This window comes from Manis javanica, chromosome 1, assembly GCF_040802235.1.
Source record: "Manis javanica isolate MJ-LG chromosome 1, MJ_LKY, whole genome shotgun sequence".
Taxonomy (NCBI): domain Eukaryota; kingdom Metazoa; phylum Chordata; class Mammalia; order Pholidota; family Manidae; genus Manis; species Manis javanica.
Window position 1 is genome coordinate 221543323 of NC_133156.1, and position 24938 is coordinate 221568260.

Sequence of the window (24938 nt, forward strand, 5' to 3'; positions counted from 1 at the left end):
TGACGCACTCAGGAATGGGTCACTCCCTTGAGCAAGAGCTGCAGAGCTGCACTGGTCATGATAAAAGGTGGGCCAGCAAAGGCGTCGGGCTCTCGCTTGCTCTCTCATTTGAAAGGCTCCATGAGCCCCTGGCCCCCACGCTCTGGCTTTGGCGCAGGGCAGTGGCATGGAATCTAAATCGGCCTGTATGAGAGGCACCATATATGGATTAGGGTGAGAGGAAAGAGCTTGCCAGACCTACAGATAGTCAATGAAACTTTCTGTCTCCAAGGCTTAGCCGTGACCCTGGCCCTCTTCCACAGAACCCTGTGATTCAGAGCAGGGGCACAAGACACTAGAGAAAGAGGCTTTGATCCAGTGCTTCTGGTCCATTTTTGTTCTTGCCCATAACTTTCTTATGTCACCCTCGGACAAGCAGCTCAGGAGGCTAGAGCTGGCAGTTGGACAGGCCTGGAACAGCCGCATGAACATACCCCTGAGAAAGTGTGGGATTCTGGTCCACAAACACATCACTGGAGCCACTCCAAGGACTTCACATTTGTTAGGAAACTGAGAGAAGGTGAGCTGGGCAGAAAGGACCTGAACATGCCAGGGACCTATTTTGGGTACCAAGGGAATCAGTCTCCAGGGAAATTTTAGATCACTGACAGTCATAATCACAAGGCTCTGGGAAGCCTCTGCCCCGACTCCACAGTAGTCCTGGACTCCCACCCTCCAAGGCAGGCAGGGCTCAAATGTGAGCACTGGTCCTCTTTTTCTTCTACAGGCCTTTTTCCTCTATCCCAGGTACAATTTGTCTTGTTTGGGCCCAACACATGCACTGGGACTGGACAAAAGCTTTTATTTACTGACATTCTTTAGCCCCTCTCCCTGTCAGGAGAGAGACGTTTGAGGAGTTCCTAGGCTCTGACCCTGGTGTAGAAGATACCAAACAGGCAGTGCCAAGAGGCACAAGTGGGGAAAGGGTCTGTAAAAGTGCAATCCTTTCCGTATCACAGGTTTCATGCCCCTCTTTTAAGAACAAAATATATGGTGATCAGCCTACATAAGATGTGGTAAAAAGGATGGAGACAAGCAGGCACTGGTGGGTGAACATCAGTCAGCCCACAGGACCTGTTACAGTGGGTGCTGTGCTGGCAGCTGTAGTCCAGGAAGGGGACAGAGGTGCCATATCTACCCCTGAGCCTTAAATACATTCAGGCTTTTCCTGAATTGACTCATGGTAGCACAGAGTGAGACTGGCAACACCAAGTGCACAAGCACCAGAAGGTGAGACCAGCCCCAGAAAGGTGGTGATGCTAACAGTTCTTGGGACACAGTTGCAACACAGAAGGGTTGGCTAGTACAGCAGCTCCAGAACAGGATCTGTGTGCTCAGTTATCAGGATCTTGGTGGAAATATCACAAGTGGCTCAGCGACCCTATCCTCTGACATTAGCTCAAATCCCAAGAAAAGCACAGGAAAAAGAATGCTTGGACAAAGTCTGTCACCACTGCCTGAGACCTCATAAGGGTAGGGATGGGAGGACTGCTGTCTAACAGGTTGAAATTGGACCAGGGTCAGTGATACCATCAAAGAGGGAGATAGTATGCTCACAGTGGAGGTGGCTTGGGTGGATACATGCCATCAATGCTTCTGAATTTGGGAGTCTTACAAGAGGGGCAAATCAGGGTCAATGTCAGGACAGGGCTACTTGCTCCCCTCCCCAACATGTCCAGTGGACTGGGGAGCAGAAGTCACCATCACTGGGTTAGCACCTAGGGGCGGAAGAAGTTGGTATCTTGTTAACCAGAAGAAATGATCATCCAGAACTTAAAGTGAACACCCCGTAAGTCAAGATATAAACACCTGAAATTCCACCATAAGGATATAAACTTTCCATAACAATTCATCTGAAATTAGTGTATATTCTTTTCTTATCCTTTAATTATTCCTGCATTTCAGTTTGCATACTTCACTCTTCTTCATCTTTTAATCATCTTAACTGTAGTTATTGTCCCTGCTTCTAAAGTTTCTTTGTTTCCTGTGGTGGAATTTGAAAAACTTATGTAAACAGTCAGTTAACAATTTTTTCCTCTTCTGGTGAGTAAGCAGTTACCTTGCAAGTACACATTAGCATCACTAGATGGCACTGGTGCAAGCGTCAGTCAACCCATCCTTTTAAAGTTTGATTACTTGGGTTGGGTATAATCCCAGACCCTTTATCATCCTCCTGAGTAAAAGCAGTAAACTGCATTTTTTAACCTGTCTTCAACTACTACCTTTTCTAGGCACACTGTCCTACCCCGTTCCTTACCTTAACTACTACCTCATTCCTAGCGCAACAGTCACAGGAGGCCAACAAACATTGCACTCACACTGTCAGTTTGTTGCACAGCCCCTCAGAAACAGTGCATCCCCTTTTCTTTCCTCACTTTGTCCCTGTACCGACTCAAGACTCCCGTATTTAGGGCTCACTGCCCACATCCCTAATCCTCAAGTGAGCATGTCTTGCCTCAGCGGCTGTGTAGGGGTCTCACCTGCCCTTGAAGGCTGTCGCCTGGTGTGCTGCAGGCACACCCTGCCTGCAGCCTCCTCGAGGGGTGGCCTGAGGACCCCACAGCACAGGCAGCAACAGAAGCAGCAGCAGCAGCAGGTGAGCGGCGTACACAGGAGCACCAGTGCCTGGTGGGGGCAGGCGCCTCACTGCAGCAGCCCCGCCTGGGCCCGGGCTCCCCACCCTGACCCTGCCAGCACCCAGAGGGGGACAGCAGGCGCACGTTCTGGGAGTCGGGGGCCGCCTCGCCTTCCTGATTCCTAAGGGGCTACAAGAATTGTGTACCTTGAACCAGCAACTATTCATCATAAAATAGTATCTGACGCCTTCTTCACCAAAGTGATCATGTATATATACTCCCAGTGAGCCGTGACAGTCGTAGATTTTCTGCTTCTTAGAGTCACTCAGTATGGAGTGAGCTGTGTTGATCTCTTTGAATATTTCTGCTTATTGAACGTCCCCTGGATTCTTGTCTGGATGATACTTTAAAGCCAGTCTCCTATCCAGGCAATACCAAAAGGGATGCCGGGAGAGAGGGCGGGGATTGGCTGGGAAGCAAAGGGAGGCTGGATGGCAGGGATAGGTCTGTAAACGGTGAAGGAGGAATGCATGAGGGGTAGTACAGAGGGTGGGGGCTCGCAGCCTGAGTCTACATTTCTTCCCATGCCACACCGAAGAGCATGATGGCCCATCCAGCCCCAAAGTGAAGGCTTAGGGATTTTAAAGTGAGTCAGAAAGCAAGGTAGAAAGGGAAAGGTTTGTGGGGGTGGGGAATTCCAGGGTTTAATAAGGGGCTGAGGTCTGAACCTGTAGGCCTTTTTGATGTCTTCAGGTGAGGCACCCTTCTTATGCTCCAGCATTGCATAGAGGGTGATCCCACTTTTGGACAGCTGGTGGGCTGCTTCATCCACATGAGACATGACCTGGGTCAGAGAAGAACCTCTGTGGGAGCTTTCACAGGTGAGGCTGAAGAGAAGTGACCTTCCCCTGACAGGAAACGCACTGGCTTCAGGGACTAAGCAGGTACATGACTACAAAAGGACAAGTATAACACAGCCATGAGTGGGATCTGTGACTAGCAGGAGAATACAGGTGACCGGAAAGGACAATCACATTCAGATTTTGAAGAGGAAACCTCTCCTCATAGTTCCACCATCCTTCAGCAACCCAGACCTACAGATTCCCCACCTCCTAGAGAGATGGAAGCAAGGGGAGGCCTAAACCCCGGGAAGAGACTAATGTAGTGCAAAGCTACCAGTGCCTTACTTAAACAGCCCTGGGTCTGCCCAAGCTCACTGCTGGGTTGGAAAGACCAGGGCAGCCCCAGCCCCTGAACAGGTTGGGTCAGGTATAGGGGTGGTCCACAGCTCCAAACGGACAAACAATGCCCAAACCTGCCTTGCCTAAAAGAAGTCAGGTGTCCAAAAGCCAGGCCAGAGGGCAGTGCTTGCAGCTGGGCCAGAGACTTCTCTCCCCTGGCCTCCCTCTCACCATCCCACCTCTACCCCTCAGAGACGGGCCAGTGGAGAGAACAAAGTTGTGACTCAAAGGAAGAAGAAGGACGGGAAAAAGGCTAGAGGTGGGGGCCGACCCGCAAGGGAACAAAGCGGGACCCCACTGAGCGGGGCAGAGCTCAGGAGGCTGTGGCCCAGGAGAACCAAGGCCGCAGCTCAGAAGGGAACGCTGTGGGTCCCAGGTGCCCTCTGGCCCTGTGTAGCCTCCCCACGCAGCTTGGCACTTCACCTCGGCGTCGGTGTCTTCAGCTGGGAGGCCTCATACAACCTCCATCAGGGTGTGAAACCACACGGCGGGGACGCCGTCGCGGTCCAGTGGCCGACTGCGCTTGCGTGTTCCGTTAACACTCTGGGTAGTTTTTGGCGTCGCCGGAAGGTCTGGGTGGTGAGGTTACGTGAGCCCTGGGACTTATTTCACTTGGGGAAGCCTGGCGATTGGCCTGGCGCCACGCGAGCGGCGGTTCAAGACTTTCCAGTGGGCGCGGCCTCCAGGGTCATCCCTTCGCCAGTAGGAGCCGTTAGTCCACGCTGATCACCATTACTACTTATCAACTCATGGACAGGAAGGGGGTTTGCAGACTGGCTGTACGAGAGGTATGTCTGCTGCAAGCCTTTCTCATGAGGTGTATTACCTTCCTGGTCCTCTCTTTTCACAATCAGGGGGGTCTCCACTTGGTCCTTTCATTTCCTTCTACCTGGAAACTCCTACACATACTTTAAGACCCACCTTGAATGTCACTCTTACTGGGAATCCTTCCTTCCTTCCCCCAGTTGTTCCCATCTTGCTCTATCAAAGCATTTATCCCATTATATTGCAATTACTAGTTCATACATTCCTTTAAAATGATATCATGAACATTTCCGAAAGTCACTACTTAGATGCTTTCTTAAAAAATTTCATTTAAATACTATCACGAGGATGTACCATAATATAATTATATAATCCAGACTGAATAGTTGAGTTGTTTGTAACCTTTTGATAATGTAATAACCTTACAATGAAAGTTCTTATCTATAAATCTCTTTTTATCCCTCTTGGGGTAGATTCCCAGGAGTGGAATATTGGGTCAAAGCAAATGGTTTGAGGCTCTTGATCCATATTGCTAACTTTCATCTATGTTACCAAAAATACCAATTTGCATTCCTGACCAATTTATATCCCACCTGCAGGCCATGAGAGTGCCTATCTCTACCTGGCCTCACTTCTGTGATTCCTACAGGCGGTAGTGTTTGCACCGCTTATAGTTTTCATGCCGTGATGTTGGATTTCTAGAGGAGCACTCCTATAACATGTCATTGAAAGAGCTTTGTTATTTTAATAATATCTTTCTGTTACCCTCTTGCGGCTTTTACTATTCTCTTCCTTATATTACATTTCCCTCCCTGTTAGGTTTTAAGTGGTACATCAATACTTCTTAAGAGATGTGAGCCAGCTGAGGAAGCTAATTAAGGAGTCTACATGCAACAGTCGCAGTGACCACTGAATTAATTCATTTCTGTAAATCTGTAATAGGTGTAAGGGGTGGGCATGAAAATCTTTGGTATCATCTACCCAGTTCATAGGTTCTGGGTAGGATGAGCTTAGGGTTAGTCACCCAAAGCAAAAGAGCTGAAGCTGACAATTGGTTTTTGCTGGTTTGTACTATCACGTGTTTCCTTAATGAACCTCCCTGCTCTCATCATCGTCATGGGATAACAGAACTAGCAGGACAACCAGGTCATTTCTTCACTAGCACTGGGAAAAGAGCAGAAGACCTGAGAAGTGTGGTACCCTTACAGAGGATTCCTTCCCTCAGTTCTCTAGGCCCTGTGTAGACTGGAGCCTGCTTCTCACTCCAGCTCTGTTGAGTGCCACTGTCTTGATTGCTCTGGTCTCTGCTGCACTGCTTTTCTCCTAGTTCTTTGGAGACACGTGTTCCCTCCCACTTCAACAGCTTTTGGCCACACTGCTCCCTCTGTCTGGAGGATTCTTCCCCAGGCTATTCGCTGGCTGACTTACCATTAGTAGAGGAGCTCCGCTTTGTGCCTCATCAGGGAGGACTTCTAAATAGAGTCGCAGTCCTCTCTCCCTACCTTCTGACCCCCTCTCCATGATTTGTGATTATGTTAATTTTCACATTGATTCGTTTAAGATCTGCCTTCCCTAGTAAACAGTGAGCTCCACGAGGGCAGGGATATTTATGTTTGTTCACTGCTGTATCCCTAGCGTCTGGAATCATGACCTTGCTCACACAAGTCAATGAATGATTTGTTGAATGAACTAGAGCAGAGGGAGCCCTCTGCTGGTCCAGTATAGGCCTAGAGGTTGGGCACGAACTCTCTGGGGGCAGAAACACGTAGCTGAGAGCAGGATGGGATTACAGGGCCCATATTCCCTTGTACAGTCCTAGTCAGGAAGAGACGCAGGGGTACAAAGAAAGAAGGTCATAAGGGAAATAGTATTGGTGATTCTGAGCTCCTTCTTTTTTGTTTGTCTTAATCTTCCTCCTGTTCCTCACACATTCCTGAGATACTGTTGTGCTCAAAAAGTGTTGGCTGGGTGAAAGAATGAGCAGACTTTTTGTGTGACTTTTCAGAGGCACTTTTACCTAATTATCTCTGATCGTTACAATATCCCTGAGAGGTGGTGTGGTCAAGTCCTTGCTTTACAGCAGTCAGCCCTGAGCAAGAGGGCAAATTAGGTTCTGAAAAGAGTTAGTAACCTTCACATCTTGCCAGAGGCTCCAGGATGTTATTACTTCTTATCATTGCCCTCTGACATTTTAATTAATTCTAGCCATAATTTGTGGGTCTTGAAATAGCCATTATCTTTAAGTCTTCTCAGCCTCTGCTGTAAATGAAATGACGCTGCAGCCAGTATGCTGCAGAGATGAGACTAGAGCAGGCAAGTCAGCCTGCATCCTTTGGCCAGAGGTGCTCCGCTTTACCTTCACCTAGAAACAGACCCCATTGGACTTGTTGCACCACACCTAGCACAGTACTAGAAACAACACACAAACTACAGGTCAGAAGCCCTTGATCTTCATTCCGGCCTTGTTAGGTTCTACCAAGCTATGTGATTTTGGACAAGTCATTTAATCTCTTTTTCCTCTTCTGTAAAAACCTGTGCCATTTCACAGGGTTGCTGTCAAGACTAAATTATTTAATTTAGGATCAAGATTAATTTGATTGTAAAAGTAATGGGAAAAATAAAAATAACTATGCCAAGGAATGATTACAGACTAACATCTTTTCTAGAATTATTTGTCCTTCTGCCATATCTGGAGTCAGTGATCTTAGGGTTTGCTGCCTCACAGAGCCATTTGGTCTCTCCTGGAGGGAACCAAGAAGCATCCCTTATTTACCCACAAACAACTAAAGTTTTAGTCATATAGCTGGAATACACACATACAGACAGCAGACAGTAGCATATTTATACCCAAAATATCATACTCTTGAGCATATGCAGTGGGAGAGAGAGAGAGATCATAATTTGTCATACCCAACCACCAGGTTCTAGAACAGTGCAGTTTTCAAGCTGCAAAGGACCTCAGAGACTTAACGCTCATCCAGTGCCTTCATTTTGTAATTGAGGCAAGTGTGACCCAGAGCAAAGGGTCGACCTCATGGCTAACCAGTGAGGTCCAGACCTAGGTATTCTGACTCCAAGTTAATGCCTACACCATGACACACCAGCTCCCATCCCACTTTAAAATCTAGGTCTAGAGATGGACCAAAGCTGTAGTTGATATTCACCTCCTTTCATGGGTGATGTTAGGTAATGTCTCTCTTTCCCTCCCTCCAATTGAAGTCACACATACCAGGGGTGACTAAAAACACTGCTGACCTAGTTTGTTTGTCCTGCTGGGGGCCGACATCTCAGTGTGGGAGGTGGAGGGCTTTTAGCTAGAGAGGCTGCTTCATCCTCTGACCTGCAGCTCCAGACTCTGCAGACCTAAGGGCAGGCTAACAGGGGGCACCTGCCTTACCTATAAAATAGATAATAGAGACCGCAGTGTCTGCCTCTCAGGGTGGATGTTAGGAGGGTTAAATATTTCATTTGAACAGTGCCTGGCACGTGGTAAGTGCTGTGTCTTCCTCATCACTATCATCATTTTTTCTATCCAGTCTCCTCCCACTTTGGTGAAGAGAGAAGCTGCTTTTCATTTTGTCTCTGGGAAGAAGGGAAAAATCAGGATCTTTCTTCTAAGATTTGCAAATTGTCATTGGACTCCTGCCATCCCTTTTCTACATCTTTCTCTCAGCCTCTTAGCATGCATTTTCTTGTTCCCCTACCCAGTGCCCTTATATTGCTTCTAACTACGCAAAATATCCCCAACAGTCCCTCCAACCAATCAGAACTCCCAAAGTGCCTCTTACTTCCTTTCCTTTTAACATTTCCAATAAAGATGATTACCTCCATAAAATGGTCTCATCCCTATGGGTTAGGTGGAAAGCAATCTGATTAAAACACTGTAATTCAGCTCATAGCAAGAATGACTACTAATACCTCACCCTCTCAATTTTCACTAACACAAAAGGAATAACTGGCAGGATTTCAGGCAGTGTGACTAAATGAGGTGAAAAATATCAGGCTGTGTTTTGGGCGGAGACTTTGGGCCTTAAATCACTTCTCTCCTTTCTGTTTACCTCCACCAAGTTCACGTCTTTCCATTCCTGTGGCTCCATGTTATTCTGGTTCTCCTACGTCTCTGGTATTTCCTGTCCCCTTACTGGCCGCTTTTCCTTCTTTAACCTCCTGACTGGGTGTCATGCATAGTTTGGCCTTTAAGCTTCTGCTTGTGTTCTTCTCTCTCTACTTCAGAGATCCAATCTATATTCACAGCTTCAGTTATCACAACTATGCTTTAGGGTCAGTTTAGTGTCATCTACATGCCAGTGTCGCATTGCCTCAAAGCCACTCTAAAATCTGAACTCATGATCTTGCCCCCAAACTGGTTATTCCTGTTTGTTTCTCTAGTTATGTTAATATTATGACTATTTTCAAGATAATGATGCTCAAAACCCAAACATCCCTGGTCTGTGAATTCATTATTTCCCCCAAATTCAGTCCAAAAGGTCTTATTTAATTTTTTTTCATAACTGCTTTTTCATTTTGGTCCTTCTTTTCAGTTCCTACACTGACTGTTGTTCTTGCCTCCCAACTGCCCATCTCATCCTGGGTACTCCAACCAGATCGGTGTTCATGAAGCATTGTTCCATCATTGTCACTCCTTTGTTCTTAGCCTATAGGATGCAAAACAACCTTTTAAGTCTGGCAATGAACTCTACAACTTGATACTGTTAGGCAGGAAAATAGATATGGGTGGGGTGGAAAGAGAAAAAGGTCAGGAAAGTCCACTAAAAAGAGCCAGAGTTAATCAACTAAAGCTCAAAAAGCCAGGAGCAACTTGGCCTGGAGTGTTTGAATGTTCCCCAGATAAAGGAGTGTACCTCAACATAGCCCATGTCTTTATTGTATTAAGCATGCAGGCCCAGCTGTGAACAACGTAGTAAAAGGTAGGAAGGATTCCATCTTAAAGATTGCATTTTAATACCCAGGGAGTTAAGAAGTAAGATTCTTTTTTTCTAAATTATTTATTTATTTTTATTTTGGTATCATTAATCTACAATTACATGAAGAATATTAAGTGTACTAGACTTCCCCATCACCAAGTCCCCCCCACATACCCCATTACAGTCACTGTCCATCAGCATAGTAAGATGCTATAGAATCAAGAAGTAAGATTCTTAACTTACTCTTTGGCAAACAGACAATAACTCAGCCCACCTTGGGGGCTGGGCAGGCAGCCTTGTTTGATATGCTCCCGGACCAAGACTCTGGAGAAATCAGAGCAGGAAGTTCCTGTGTTAATTCTAAGTATTCAAAGATCATTTAACTGGTCTGCACCCCCAGCCCTAAGTCACATTCCTGAAGAATCCTTAAAAGGGGGAACCCCAACCTTTCGGGGTGCTCCTCTCTCTGAAGTTGCCCACACTCTCTAAGTGTATAACCTTTTAATCTTAAACTTTCTCTCTCCAATCTTTCAGGGCGCCTCTCCTTGCTGAGGTGGCTGTACTCTTTCTCTCTTTAAGTATCTTTAAATAAAACTTTTACTCTGCTTCACTACTGTGTCTCTGACCTTCAATTCTTTGTTGCGGCGGGACAAGGACCAAGGAAAATATACAGTGCTCCCAACAATACCAACTTATCCCTCCAAATCCATTGTTACTCTTGCCATAAAGTGAGCCTGCCAGACTGGTCCTTTCTCCCCCCAAGTATTCCAGTTCTTTCTCACCTCTATGCCATTGCTCTCACACCATTTTCTCTCATGAACTGTCCTTTTCATTAATCAATTCACTTTCTCCACAAATATCTCTAAAGCACTGCTGTATGCCTAGTACCTTGGATACGGTGATAATTGGTTAAACTCTTCTGCTCTCACAAATTATAGCCTCGTGTGGAAGACAAGCCTCCATTAATCTTCAACAAATATTTATTAGGTGCTATCATGTGCCACACACTATTCTAGGTGCTCGGGATACAGCAGCATACAAAACAGATAAATATCTCTACCATCATGGAACTTACATTCTGGTGAGAGAAGATAGATAATAAACAAAATAAGTAAAATATATAGTATGTTAGATGGTAACAATGGCCTTGGAAAAGCATAGAGCAGGGGATGGAGGTAGAGAGTTTTTACGGGAGATGGCAGTTTTTAAAGGATAAACAGAGAGGGCCTGCAAAGATGATATTTGAGTGGAGACCTGAAGCAGGTCTTCAGGTGCATAGTGAGGACACTGTGCGGGGTGCATTAGAGGTAGAGAAGCCCTGGGGTGGAGGTATGCCTGGCATGTTGTAGAACCTGCATGAAGGCCAGAGGGGAGTGAGGTGGGAATAGTGCGAAATGAGCTCAGAGGGGGCCAGATTGTGCAGGGCTTTGCAGGCCACTGGAAGGCCCTTGGCCAGTGCAGAGTGAGATAGGGAGTAATAAAAACTGTCCTACTTGTTTAGCTAGTGGATTGAGAATGGACTATAGGGAAATAAAGGTAGGAAAAGAAGACAACCTAAGAGGCTACTGCAAGAACCAAGAAGACAGATGGACGTTTGACCAAGAGTGGGAGCAGGATTTGCTGACAGATTGGATGTTGGGGAAAAGAGAGGAGTCAAGGATAACTCTAAGATTTCCGGCCTGAGCAATGGAAGGATGGAGTCACCATGTTCTGACATGGGGGGACTACTGGAAGAGGGCTTGGAATGGGGTGACAATCAGGATCCCAGTTTTAGACTAAGGAATTTGAGATGCCTAGTAAACATTAAAGAGGAGAAGTTGAACTGACATTTGGGTATATGAGTTTGGAGTTGAAGTGAGAGAGCTGGGAATCATCATATATGCCACTTAAAATTTTTTTAATAGAAATTGCCAAGCAGAAATAGACTGTTACAATGATTCCCCTCATACCCACATGGAACTTTAAAATCCATTGCTTCTTGATGTTTCTAGGTGGTATTTAAAACCTTGCCATTAGCTTGCTTATCCATGGGAGTGAGTGTACAAAGGTGAGAGAAGAGGGTGACCAAGTCCTAGTCAACTCCAGCATTAAAAGGTTGAGAAGATGAGGAGGAACCAGCAGAGGAGCCTGAAAATACGCAGTCAGTGACGTAGGGGGAAAACCAGATTCTGCTATCCTGGAAACTGAGTGAAGAAACTTTGGTATAAGTGTAAGGAAGAAAAAGAAGTGAGCAATGAGAACTAACCTAGTTTGGCAGTCAGGGAAGGCTTCCCTGAGGTGACATTTAAGTGGCCGCCCTCTCTCATCCTCTCTTTCTCCAACTTTTAAACCCTACTTCCTTCATCCTGCTTCCACTCTGACAACTGGCTCCTCCTCTCTGGGATGGCTTTACTCAGGACTGTGTGTCAGCCACAAGGGGCCGCTGGGACACACTGCTGGGACACAGTGATAAGAAAGAATTCCTGCCTCTGGGGAGTTTATACTCTAGTGAGGAGACAGACAAGCCATTTCCTTACAATGTGGTGAGTGCTACCATCACAGAAGCACTGTGGGCCTTGAAAGCACCAGAGAAGAGCACGTGATCCAGCTTGGGGGGAGTCACAAAGGCTTCCAGGAGGTAACACCTGAGCAGAGAGAATGGAGTAGAAGTTGGACCCCCAGGTTGCATCTACCCATACTCTTCAGCCTGGTTTGGATCTTTCAAATGTTAACCCTTGCCCACGTGCTTGGATTCCAGATCTTGCCTGAGATCTCCAGCCCAGCCTAGTCTGGACTTCAGTGCTGGGCTTTGCCCTCCTCTGTCACTATGAACTAACTGGTTTAGCTTGGGTCTCTCTGAAGCTCCCTTCTGACCTGCTCTATCACCTTCTGCTCTGGTCTCAGGCATTGACCTGTCCTGGGAACATCTAGAGTTTCCTGCCTCCATCACTCCTTTGGACTAAAAGTGGCATAAGGGCTCACCTTAGAGAAGATTGACACTGAGGCAGGACAGGACAGGACAGGCAGTAAGAGCAGGTGGGTAAATTAGTAACAAAAGACTGCAGAATAGAAATCTCTTGCAATCAAGTTAAAGCCAGGAGGGGGAGGAAACGTGTCTATCTTGCTCATCAGAAATCCCTAGTTATGGCTAGCAAGGTGAATGGCAGGAAATACGTGTTCAGTAAATGTTGAATGAATAGTTCTTACAAGACTACATTTACTATAGGGCACCAGTCCTAAACTGTCCTTCTAACTCCTACATAATTGTCCTACCTCCTATTCAGGTACAGAATGCCTTCCTCAAACCTGGCATTCAAGAGGACTCTTTACAAAGATTTTCATAGGGCCACTTGATGGCTCTTTGAGGAACAGGTGCAGGCAATCTGTTTCACTGCCAGTCTTTTCTTGCACGAATTTCCAGGCAAAGGCAACTGTTGGTATTCTCCCCGCCAGGGCCCTCAGCATCCGGAGGCGGCACGTTCCAAGGCCCAACACCCAGGGAGCCGAGGCGGAGGGCAGTCCTTCAGCTACTCCGGTGCCCCTTTCTCTTACCCTCCTGTTCCATCCCCGCCTGGTGGTGGAATGGGCCCGTGCCAGCGTCTGCGCCCCCTCCCGGGCTTGCTGTACGTACGCCGTGGGCTGCCCAAGAAGGGGAAATCCCGGAGGAAGACATTGTTGTTATTATCATAACGGCCCTTGTCGTCATCGGCTGAGGCGTGCCTAGCTAGAAGCCCCTTTAGCGCAAAGGACCCGCGGTTTCTTCCCGTTCTCGAGCTCGCCCGCCCTGGCCGCTTCGGGCGGCCACAGCATCCGAGAGCTGGAGTGAGTCGTGGCCCCTCCACGTCCCAGCTCCAGGGCTCTCAGAACTGGGGAAGCCCCAGGCCCGGTGCAGAGCTCTCAAAACCGACGGCGCCGGGCAGGACGAGCCCGGGGCCCAGGCATAGGCAGGCAAGGACTTTGAGTTCCATCCTAGCTCTGACACGGACCAACAAGGTGACACTGGCTTGTGACTGCCCCTCTGGTCGCCTCAGTTTGCGCCCCCACGACCCGAGGAAGCTGAGTTCCCACTCCTCTAGGGGAGGAGTTGGAGGGAGAAAGGCATCCCCCGCCCCTTGCTTTCCGCCCCGAGTGGGCTTTGGGGTGGGCCCTCCGCGGGAGTGTTGGGAGCGAGCGCGCCAAGGAAAGGCTGGCGCGGGCTCCCGGGCGCTGCGTGGTCGTGGAGGCACGGCGCCGAGGGCTAGCGCAGACCCTTTGGTTCTTCTCTCCCGCACCTCTCCCCACAGCAGTACGATCCCTTCGCACACGCCGCCAGCAAACCTTGGCATGAGCTACACCCTCCCTTTGAAACAGCAAGCCCATCGCCCAGCTTGCTTAATCCGTTAAGCCTCACCTCCTCCGCGAAGCTCTCCCGGGTTAACCCCATCATTTCCAACCACTCAATCTGGCTAGTGCGGCAGGTGTTTTTTTTTGGGGGGGGGGATTTTGTTGTTGGGGCGGGGGGAGGACGGGAAGAGTACATGCGGTCTCAATGTTTGGAATAACAATATTGGGGCTATGTTGTCTATCCCCAGAACCCTAATTTCAGGATGTCCAGCGTGTCTTGAAGGGTGCGACGGGTTTCTTGCTTCAGCTAGCCAACCACTCCCCACCCTCCACGCTTCCTATCCAAGCTCACTCATTCCCCTCCTCCTACAGACCCTCCTCTTCACAGAGTGTCACAGCTTGGAGTGCATAATCTAATCCCCACCCCCATTTCATCCTACAGCGGCAGCAGGTGTGAGGGGCAGAGCATAGACCCCAGGCTCGGCCACCGACTTTGCTGTAACTCCTTCTCCTAGGCTTTAGTTAAAGCAAAATTAGGTAATGCCCGGGAAGGTGCTACAGGTTCAGAGGTAAGGAATCACCTGCTGACAACCTGCAGCCTCCCTCCATGAACAGTGGCTTGTGACCCCAGAGAGGTGGCATCTCTCCTCCCTGCTCCAGCTGCCCCAGCCCGTGAGTGCGCACTCTCTTCAGTCGCCAGTGCAGCGCCCTAAAAACAGGGCAAGGAAAGAGAATGGGGTTCCAATCTCAGCCCTTTATTCACCGGCTGCATGACCCTGGACACTTCTTCCTCTGGGACTCAGTTTACTCGTCCGAAAAATAGAAGTAATAATAGATTGAAGGAGAGCAGGAATAATTTTGTCATCTAATGTCTCTGTATAAAAATAGGTGATAACGAGCGGCACAGTGCTTGGCAGCAGATTTTGCTCTCGAATTCCGACCCCACATCCTCCACAGAGGGCCTTCTGGTCGGAGCCCCTGGAGTCCTCCGGTACACGTCAGTGCTCACCGACATTCTTTCTGGTTCTCTGGAGATAGGTAACGGATCTACACCTGTTTCTGCCTCCATGTGGTGGGCTGGACCCACGGAGTGACGGGGCGGCGGGGTGCCACCCCGTGCGGGCATGTAAAGGGTCTTATTCCTTGGGCGAAGGTTGGTGGAGAGGTGCCTAGGCTTGAGGAGTTCGGCTTGGAACCCGTAGGCGGGGCTTGGATGGGGGCGGGGCTAGTCCACTAAGGAGTGGGGCTATGAAGATAAGGCGTTCTCTAGAGTCTGGCGGGGGCGCGGAGGACTCCCGCCGCCCGCACCTGGTTTTGGCGCAGGGAAACGGAGCATAGACTACGGGGGCTGGGCTCCGAGGGCGGTGCTTAGGCGTCGGAGAGAGGCTGGGGGATCTGGAGGCGGGGCTTGTGGAGCTCGCCCCACGCGGGGCGGGGCTCCTGAGGCCCCAGGATCTGCAGTTTGGACTCCCCGCGCCTCAGTCGCCGCAGCTACCTCCACTCTGGTGGTCCCGCGGCCCTGCATGGAGTCTGGGGGTCGGCTGGCCTCTCGGACTTGGCGCGGGGCCGGCCCCGCCTTTCCCTCCCACGGTGGGGCCTAGACGGTCGGGGCTGCGGGGACATGGAGCCCTCTCCCACCACTGGGGGCTCGGAGACCACTCGCCTGGTGAGCCCCCGGGATCGCGGCGGCGCCGGTGGCAGCCTGCGTTTGAAGAGGTAGGACAGACCTGGGCCGGCCCTCAGCCCGGGGGCGCCACCCTCCTGCCATCGGTCCATTTCGTTGTGTTCCTCGGAGCGGCCTTATAGCCACCCGCCCCAGCGCACCGCAACTGCCTCGGCTCCGCGGTGCCCGGCTCAGTCCCCTTGCGACACATGTATACTGGCCGTATACCCCCGACCCTCCAGCCAGTCCCGACCCCTGCAGCTCAACAGCCCGCTACGCGTCTTCGCCGCTCCTCACCTTTTTCCCTGTCCCGCAAAACGACTCCCCGGCCCGCCCCCTAAGCCTCCGGACGTTTGCAGCTCCCCCGCCGCGTCTGATTTCCCTGCGAGCACCGCCCCTTCGTCGGGCCAGAGTCCGCGCCAGGTACCCCGATGTCTGCATTACTTCAGGGCCCTGGCGATGGGATCACCTCTCCACTCAGGCTTCGGAGCCCCATCTGCAGGCCTCCAGCCTTTCCCTTCGCGCGTCCGAGCTTGGGGCGACCCCTCCAGCCGCGGCCAGCTGTGGGCCCCGGGGCCCAAGATGCGCTCCCGCTGCGCGGCGGGTCTTCCAGGCCCCTGGGGGGCGGGCAGCTTCGGGGAAGCGAGGGGGTGGCCAGGAAGGAGCAGGTGCGGTCTGGGCGGCAGGGGGTATTCCCGGCTCCGCACAGACGGGGCCGGGGGCGGCGAGGTGTGAAATGAGGCTCGCAGAGCGGCCGGGACAGCGGGCCGGGGGCGGCCGTAGAACCGCCTCCGCGTCCCGCCAGCCTCCCGCGCCTGGTGCCCGCCGGTTCTGTCAGCCTTGTCCGCCGGAGTGGCTGCTCCGGGCCCTCCTTGGCCTCCTCCGCTGACCATTTTGTCTGTTGGCTGGCCGTCCGTTTATTTCGGAGATTTGTCAGGGTATCTGGCTTTTTCTCCTTCCTCATCTCTCCCAATCGTTCTGTTTCCCTCCCAGCTCCTTTCCCTTTGTCTCTGCGGTAGTGCCTCTGTGTGTTTCTCGCTCTTTCCCTGAGTGGGGGCCGTAAACCCGAGTGGATGGGGGAGTGGAGGAGCAGAAGGGCGGCCAGACTTCCCGTCTGACTCCTTCCTGCAGGGGACTGCAGGCGTGGGCAGCTGTGGGGGCTCCAGCCATGGCCCTGGCATCTCTTCACAGATTCTTTGACTAGGGTTCAGGTCTTCTGTCCTCCCTACATCTGCCCTACCCCACTCACATTATTTGTTGTTTGTTGGGGGTTTCAGAGGGCCACAGAGAGAAAACTGCCTTTCCTAATCACTAAACAGCATGCAGCCCTCCCCGCTCCAAACACACACACACCCACACTGACTTCTTTAGTACCCAATAGATGCAGAACAAAAGGGATCAGCCTGTTGACTGACGGTGCTGTGCCTTAAAGAAAACGCATCTTGCCCACTTGCCCCAAAGCCACCCAGCTTCTGTTTGCTCTTCAGACTTGCATCTCTGACTCTCATCTCATCTTCCTTCTCATATGACCATTAGTCACCAAATCCTGCAGTATTTTCTCAAAGAGGCTCTTCCCTACTCACCTGCCCCTCTAAAATTCTGCATGTGGAGTCTGTGGCCTGGTCTCTTCTGGACCCCTTCATCTCCTCTTCTGTCTTTCTCCCGGACTAGTGCATACCAAGGTCATCTCAGGGCTCAGGGAAGATTTGTTAAATCAGTGTGTTTTCCATTTTGTTTCTTTGAGCCCATCACTTTCCTCCTCAGACCTTCCCCTGGCTCCTCACACTTAAACTCTAAGCCATACATCTTGTCATTGTCATTCCATGTGTCTGAAGCCCCCTTCTCCACCTAGGTCTCATCTTTGACATCTCTCCCTCTGTGAAGTTCTCCTCACACCCATTAAAGTTGGTCACTCCCTCCCCTGTGCTCCAAAGTCTTTTGTTCATAACCTTCTGGCCCCAGCCTCTCCTTGCACTGTTAAGTCATTTATGACACATCTGTCTGTCTGTCTAGGCTGTCCTGCACCATGTGTATACTGCCTGGGACACCTTATTGAGGTTGGGTTTCAAAGCCACCTTCATTTCCCCATCTTCTTTGGAAACATCCAGAATCATACACACCTAGATTCCAAGTCTTCGAAGGAAATTCCAAGAAATGAATCTGTCTACCAGCTCTTGAATTTTCCCTACAATCACCACATGTCCCCCACCTCCCTCACACCGCAGTTCACCCAGTCGGCAGAGCTTTCCTCCGCCAGAAGGCCCCAGGCCTCCGTCCCCACTTTACTGCAGTGATCACATTCTATCTGGAGACTTTGTTTTCACTCATGAGTATTCTTGTCATGCTTCATGAGTATTTCTAGGACTGTATTTTCTGTTTAGGTCCTTTATTCTGTGGAAGGTTCTGTCCTTGCTGGTGTTCAGGTGGGTAGTAGTGGGATGAGTATTGGGCCAGAATGGACCTAAAACTCAATCTGCCTGAGCTCAGCCTCTAGCATCCCCAGTGAGGCCCCAGCCCATTCATTTGGTAAGGGAGGCCATGGCACTCTGTGGTTAAGGTGGCCTCTGCTGAGTGCTTATGGGCAGATTGAGGTCCAACTAACAGGTGGCAGACTCCAAATTCAGTGCTCCTACCACTACCAATCGCAGCCAGAGCAGTCTGCACTCTCTCCAGCTCTGGAATCTGGCCATTTGTTTTTTGTACTGGGAACCTCAGACTTTCCAGGTCCCAACATTCCACTCCTCTCTAAAGAGCCACACACTTCCACTGCACGTCTGGAGGGAAGGTGAGGATCTGGGAGTAAAGGCCCTGGAAAGTGGATCTGGGAGGGAGGTGGTGAGGCCAGCATTGAGTGCTGAGTCCTGCTGCATACATCCACACCCTTTCCCTTCACACTGCCTTTGCCTGGTATGTTCACTTCATCTTTATCAAAATCCTCTCTATCGTTCAGGCCCTTCTCATGGCACCTCCTTCTGTTGTTTCCCTGATTTCCTTAGATTTAATCTAAGCCTCTATTCTCTGACAGCACCTGTAATAGCCCTAATGGCAATAGCGACCTTCTGTTATATGTAATATTTAGGTTTACTGTTGTCTTATGCCCTGAAAGCTCCCAGAGATCAGAAAGGCTGTCCTGTTCCTTTTGTGTTCCTTCTGGTGCCTATCAGAATGGTTTGGTTGGAGACTGGTCTCAGCTCTACCACTAACTGCTGTGTGGCCTCCATAAAGCCTTGCCCTCTCTGAGCCTCATACTTCTCATTTTTTAAATAAAGTGTTAGACTAGTCTATCTTTAAGGTGTTTTTCAGTTGTGAAATTCTATGGCTCTGTGCATGAAAGGAAATAGGAGGCCAGGATCTGAGCTGTTTATTTAGACCCCATCTCTCAGGTGGCCCTCTGTCCAGAGGTTCCCGGGTATGATCAGGTCTTGGAAGGAGTGAGAGGCCAGATCAGGTGAAGCCAGTCTGGGGAACCGAGGACCTGGGAGTGAGAAGCAAGTCAGCCTGCAGTTCAGGCCCCAGGTTGAACAGCGTTGCCCTCCTCAGTCTCTTCACAGAGCCCTCTCAGCCCCTCCCTGAGGAGCAGAATCCTGTGGAGATGCCCTTCCACCACTGCCACAGGGACCCCCTGCCGCAGCCGGGTCTCACCCCAGAGAGGCTGCAGGCACAGAGGCAACTGTGTGCCGCCTGCGCTGTGTGCTGCATCTTCATGGCTGGGGAGGTGGTCGGTAAGTTGGAGAGCAGCTTCTCCAACCCCATCCTCCTGCCCCCTGCAAGCCACTCTCGGCCCAGAGTCCCAGGGATGTTCCTGAGCAAGGCAGAGATGCAGAGAAGGGGATGGCGAGGATGGGGGGGTTGGATGCCCAGGACTCAGGAAGTGGGCGAGGCTGAGGGACAGCACCAAGGGGGATCCAGGGCGACCCCCAGGGCCAGAGGACCGGGGCTGGCTTCTCAGTGTTAACTGGTCTTCTAAACACCCCCATTTCTTCTTATTAAATTATGTCATTACAGAAGAATTAGAAAATATGGGTGAGTGAAAAGGAGAAAATAAAAACTAGCTGTAATCCCATCACCAAAGAAAAACCAGTTCATATTTTGGCATATATCCCCCCAGTCTCTTTTCCTTGCTGGCACACATGCACACTGCATGGTATTTTCTAAATGGAACAAAGCATACCATTGTTTTACCCTTGCAGGTGGGTATTTGGCACACAGCCTGGCCATTATGACTGATGCAGCCCACCTCCTGGCAGATGTGGGCAGCATGATGGGCAGCCTGTTCTCCCTTTGGCTCTCTACCCGCCCAGCCACCCGCATCATGACCTTTGGCTGGCACCGCTCAGGTAAGGCCCCTGCATGGCCTGGTGACCCTCCAGTCTTGCCAGAGGGTACATCTCAGGGCCCCGGGCAGGTCCCTGATAGCTTGTCTCCCCCTGCAGAGACTCTGGGGGCTTTGGCCTCTGTGGTCTCCCTCTGGATGGTCACTGGCATCCTCTTGTACCTGGCCTTCATCCGCCTGCTGCACAGCGACTACCACATCGAGGGGGGTGCCATGCTGCTGACCGCCAGCATCGCAGTCTGTGCCAATCTGCTGTATGTTCCAGCCTGGAGCAGGCACTACGTGGGACTCAGGGCGACAGGTCCTCCAGGAGGGGAGAGCTGGCTCTCCCCTCCCCAACAGCCATGCATCATGAACACACAGTTGTCAACTGTCTGCTCCCAGGATGTCTGAGAAGGGGCTGGGATAGAGACCAAAAGTCAGAGTCTGCAGACATTTGTTAAGGGCCTACTGTGTACCAGCCACTCTGCTGGGGGCTTTCATCAGTACTGTCTTATTTAAAACTCACAACCACCCCATAAGATAGGTAGTATGCCCCTAGGATACAGTTAATGAAATATATCCCAACAGGTGACCAGGTGACTTGCCCAGGCCACAACTATTTAAGCAGCAGAGCCAGGATTTGAGTCCACATCTCTGGTCCCAAGTCCAGTAGTCTTTCCTCAGGCTGCACGATTTGTCTCACTTCAACAATGCTGTCTTCTTCTTGGGGCTGGGAAAAGAGGGATAAAATAGGTGGAGAAAGGGCTCTGGGGAGGGGAGCGGAGGAGATGGGAAACAGGGTAGAGGAGGCCAGGAACAGGCTGCCTGGGCTGAGCTGCTCTGCTCCCCCCTCAGAATGGCCTTTGTGCTGCACCAGGCCGGCCCCCCCCACAGCCATGGGTCTAGGGGTGCGGAGTATGCACCGCTGGAAGAGGGGCCCGGGGAGCCCCTGCCCCTGCCCCTGGGGAACACCAGCGTCCGGGCAGCCTTTGTGCATGTGCTGGGGGACCTCCTGCAGAGCCTTGGGGTACTTGCCGCCTCCGTCCTCATCTACTTCAAGGTACTGCCCCAGCCCTGCTTCCCAGAACCCTCAGCCTCCCTCCCCTGACTGCAGCTCCCAGCTTCCCAGGACTCCTGCCTGGCCCTCTCCCCTCAGCAGTGTTCTCAGGGCTTCTCAGGACCTGTTTGTTCGGGATGCCCCTCGACATTCTGAAAGGTCCCTGGTTCCCGGGCTGAGGGGGCTCTTTCCCCACAGCCCCAGTACAAAGCGGCCGACCCCATCAGCACCTTCCTCTTCTCCATCTGCGCACTTGGCTCCACAGCTCCCACCCTCCGAGATGTTCTTCGCGTCCTCATGGAAGGTGAATCAGATGCCACCGCTCCCTGCCCTGGGGCCCTCTCTAACCTCACTCAAACTCTGGGCTGCCTCTCTCCTCCGAAAGGAGTGTGGGAAGGAGGCCTGGGTCATGGGCTCTATTGCTGGAAGGAGAATTCAGATGCAGGGTGGATTGTGGGGGTCCACAGGGTGAGTGAACACAGGAGGGGGGAGGTAGTCTGTGGGAGCTGCCCCTGGAGTGAGCCTGGCAGTAAGGCATGTGGGTGGGTGCTGCTTGCAGGTAGCCCCCGAAATGTGGGATTTGAGCCCGTGCGGGATACACTGTTGTCAGTGCCAGGAGTCCGAGCAACTCATGAGCTACATCTGTGGTCCCTTACGCTCACTTACCATGTGGCCTCTGCACACCTGGCCATTGGTGAGTCCACACTGGCCCCTTCCCCTCCCCCTCCAAACCTAGAAAGATAGCCTGAATTACTGGGGCTTTTTCAGTGTCTCTGTCTTTCTTGTCTCTGTCTCTCTCTCTCTCTCACACATGCATGCTGGAGACAAGGAGCCCTGGACAGGGAACCAGCAATCCTTGAAAAGATCCCTAGTGCCTATAGGCCTAGTGATGGGCCTGGTTAGGTCAATTATGGCAGCTCCACTCAGTACAGGCATCATGTAACTATTAAAAATGATGATTATGAAAACTGTGTGGCAACTAGGGAAAATGTTTATGGTCTAATGCAATGAGAAAAAGCTAAATATAAATTTTTATCTACATTATGATTCAACTATTTAAAATATATATGGTGACTCACAAGCTGACGAAGGATTTTTGAGTTTCTTCCAGCTGCAAGAAGCAATCAAGAGAAATGTAATTGGATGCCAGAAATATTATACTTTGTGGAATATTTGATGGTAACTCTAGAGGGGCAATGGGGAGAATATGTAACATCTGGATTGTCCTGGAAAATTGAGTAGTTTGGCTGCTGGAACATATAGCTGTATGTTGATACTCAAAAAGCAGGAGAGAATAGAAAAATAAGAAGAGCTTAGTGCATTAATGTGGTCGATTAGGGGTGAGTCTTTCCAACCTTTGATGTTTTTATGCTGTCCATACAAATCAGAAAGCAAAACCCCCCATTCAAGCTGGCTTTAATGCTGTGCAAACCCTTGGGTGCCCCTTCACCCATCCTTATCTCAGCCCCTGCCTGGTTCCCCACTCCCCTGGGAACCTGCTGCCTATTATCACGCTTCCACAGACTCCACGGCCGATCCTGAGGCTGTCCTGGCTGAAGCCTCATCCCGGCTCCACTCCCGGTTTGGATTCTCCAGCTGTACCCTGCAGGTTGAGCAGTACCAGCCGGAGATGGCCCAGTGTCTGCGCTGCCGGGAACCCCCCGAAGCCTGAGCCTTGGCCCACCTCACGCCCCTGCCAGGCCCTGGCTCAGCCCCCTGACTCTCAGCACCTGCCTCCCTGCTCATGGAGAAGGGACAGAGCTGGGCCTGTACCCTTCCTCTCTCCTTCCTTCCACTTGCCGAATCCCAAGTCCCCAGCCTCAGTGGGCAAGACCAAAGTGTGGGGTCAGGGAATCAGGCTGAGCAGGACAATCAGTGCAGCAGGGTGTGTAAAGTCCCTCTGTCCCTGCTCCCCACAGTCTGGATAGCGTGAGTGTCCTTTCCATGCACTTCACTTGTCTGTGTGGCTGGCTGGGGACAGCTGCCTGTCTGTGTGCTGTTGGTGTGCCTGTGCCTGGGGGAGGTCATCAGGGGCCCCTCCCCACATGGCCCTCGCTCTGTCTATGCAGGAGCCCCAGAGCCCGCACTTTGTCCGTGTGTTCTAGCCCTGTGGTTTTGTCTCTGTGGTCTTGGTGCTGTGGCCTGTGTCTGTGCCTGTGTGGCTGTGCAATGGTCTCTATGAGTCAATACCCTCCATGTGTCCATTTGGGGGTCTGTCTGTCTGTCCCTTTGTTGGTGCTGTGCCCTCGGCTATCCCAGAAAGAGGGAGGACTCTGCTGCAGCTCCAATAAACTTGTGTCTGACTGCATCTTTCAGCTCTGTGTACTGACTCCTCAGGAGGAAATAGAATCCTGCAGCCAGTGACCTCCCACAGCCCTCCTCTCCCCTCCTCCTTTCTACCCTCTCTACCTCCAATATCCATTCCCATGTAGGCTAAACACCCCCAGTCCCTTTACTACTTTCCACCTCTTCACAACCTGAGTCCTTGGCTCAGGTCGTCCCCAGGGGCCCTGGGCTTGATTGCAGGAGAAAGCTGGAAGGCAAGGGGCCATGGGACCCTGGAGAGCCATTCCTAAGGGCTCCTGCAGGCCATAGTGTGTCCCTTTTGGGGAGAGTGGTGGGTTGGACCACAGTGCTAACGTCAGCCCCTGTTCTCAAACTGTGTAAGGTGCTGGGGAGGGGCCCTCAGTCCTGGCTGCCCCAATCCTGGCTGACAGCAGTCAACCCTGAGCCCGGTTTTGGGCTTTGGACACCAAAGACCTCTTTGGCAATTACTCCCCCTTTGCTTTAAGAATCATATTCTGACAGATTTGATCTTACAAACCAGATTCATTAAGAGAATGTTGATTTTCTCTTCAAAAATCAAACTTTTTGTGCTTTTTTAGATCTAGTGCTTTGGATCAGCAGGAATTCACTGGTCTTCCCACCCTAGGTTGATAAATTCCAGCTTGAAGCCAAGACACTGACATTTTCATTAGCCTATACATAATTCTGCAAGGGTTTCTTGTGCTTAATGGAAATATCTTCATGAAAAAATTGTATTTTTTATTATAAAAGCAATCTGTGCTTTCTTGGAAAGCCCAACAAAGGAAAAGTATATAAAGTAGAAAGTGAATGTTTCCTCCATAATCTTCCTTCCAGAGGTAATGCTATTCACAGCTCAGTATCTCTCCTCCCATATTTTTATGTTTGTACAAACAGTTCTATATGATAACATAAATGGGATCCCACCATGAGATTGTGTGACCTGCTCTTATGATTCAACCAGGATGCACCTTTCCGTGTCAATGCACACAGGTTTCCTTACTCTTTTTAAGGTTAGGCTTTTGGAACCTTTGAAAATAGGCCTTCCGGCTCCGATCTCCAGCTGCCCCTCCTCCTGACCCTCCCCATCGGCTTACTGAGGGCCTCATGGCCCAGTGGGGAAGGGAGGCGGGGCCGAGGTGAGGGGCTGGCGCTGCAAAGCTGCCCCAGCTGCCCGCCATGCCTTGCTAGTTCCCGATACTTTCTCATTTTACGTCTCATTGATTACAGGCCCCAAGCGACAGGATGGGGGTGGGGAGGACTAAGGAAACGGAGAGTGAGATAAATGAGGATTGGATTTTCACTCTATGGACAGCCTTAAGCTGCAGCCCCACTCTCTGGCACAATGCTTGGGTCCCTTACCAGGGGAGGGAACAGAATGTTCCAGGCAGAAAGAGATCTCACCAAGCGTGCAGGCTGCCTCTGCCCCAGACAAAATGAGGAAGAGGAAGCTGAGGTTCAGAGAAGGAAAGGACTCCCAAGGTCACCCAAGCATGTGGTGGGGCAGGAGCAGAGCTGGAGTTCTCACTCACAGACCTCCTTTGAAGCTCTGGCCCAGATCAGTTTCTCAGCAAAACTTTTCTCCAGCTCTTTTCCCAGCAACCCGCTACTGCTGGCGAGGTGAATCCTGGGGCTCTTGACTCAGGCTCCTTGGTTCTGCCCCAGCCTTGCACTAATACTCTGGTCATTGTTGACCTTCCTGCATTCCAGCTTTCTTAACTGTGAAGAGGACATGACACTGTCTTGCCAAT

The 24938-nt window shown here is 50.9% G+C and overlaps 2 protein-coding genes across 8 annotated transcripts; one reads left to right on the plus strand and one right to left on the minus strand.

Annotated features, from left to right (window-relative positions):
- Positions 1-2475: 2475 nt before the first annotated feature.
- DNAJC5G (DnaJ heat shock protein family (Hsp40) member C5 gamma) lies at positions 2476-4467 on the minus strand. Its single transcript, XM_073217963.1, is given in 4 exon segments — positions 2476-2664; positions 2822-3035; positions 3344-3459; positions 4280-4467. Coding segments are annotated over 3 exon segments (516 nt in total). The 5' UTR covers positions 3457-3459; positions 4280-4467.
- A 47-nt stretch (positions 4468-4514) lies between these two features.
- Positions 4515-24088, plus strand: SLC30A3 (solute carrier family 30 member 3). 7 transcript variants are annotated; one of them, XM_073215317.1, is made up of 9 exons: positions 4527-4644; positions 14737-14886; positions 19052-19233; positions 19702-19848; positions 19945-20145; positions 20682-20886; positions 21082-21187; positions 21443-21577; positions 22407-24085. In XM_073215317.1, the coding sequence occupies exons 3-9, from the start codon at positions 19104-19106 to the stop codon at positions 22809-22811; spliced, it is 1329 nt and encodes a 442-aa protein (XP_073071418.1). In that variant the 5' UTR covers positions 4527-4644; positions 14737-14886; positions 19052-19103; the 3' UTR covers positions 22812-24085. The 7 variants fall into 7 exon arrangements, with proteins under 7 accessions (XP_073071420.1, XP_073071418.1, XP_073071417.1 ...); XM_017650654.3 differs by lacking the exons at positions 4527-4644; positions 14737-14886 and adding exons at positions 15122-15564; positions 15871-15934; XM_073215319.1 differs by lacking the exon at positions 14737-14886 and having other exon boundaries at positions 4515-4644.
- Positions 24089-24938: the final 850 nt, after the last annotated feature.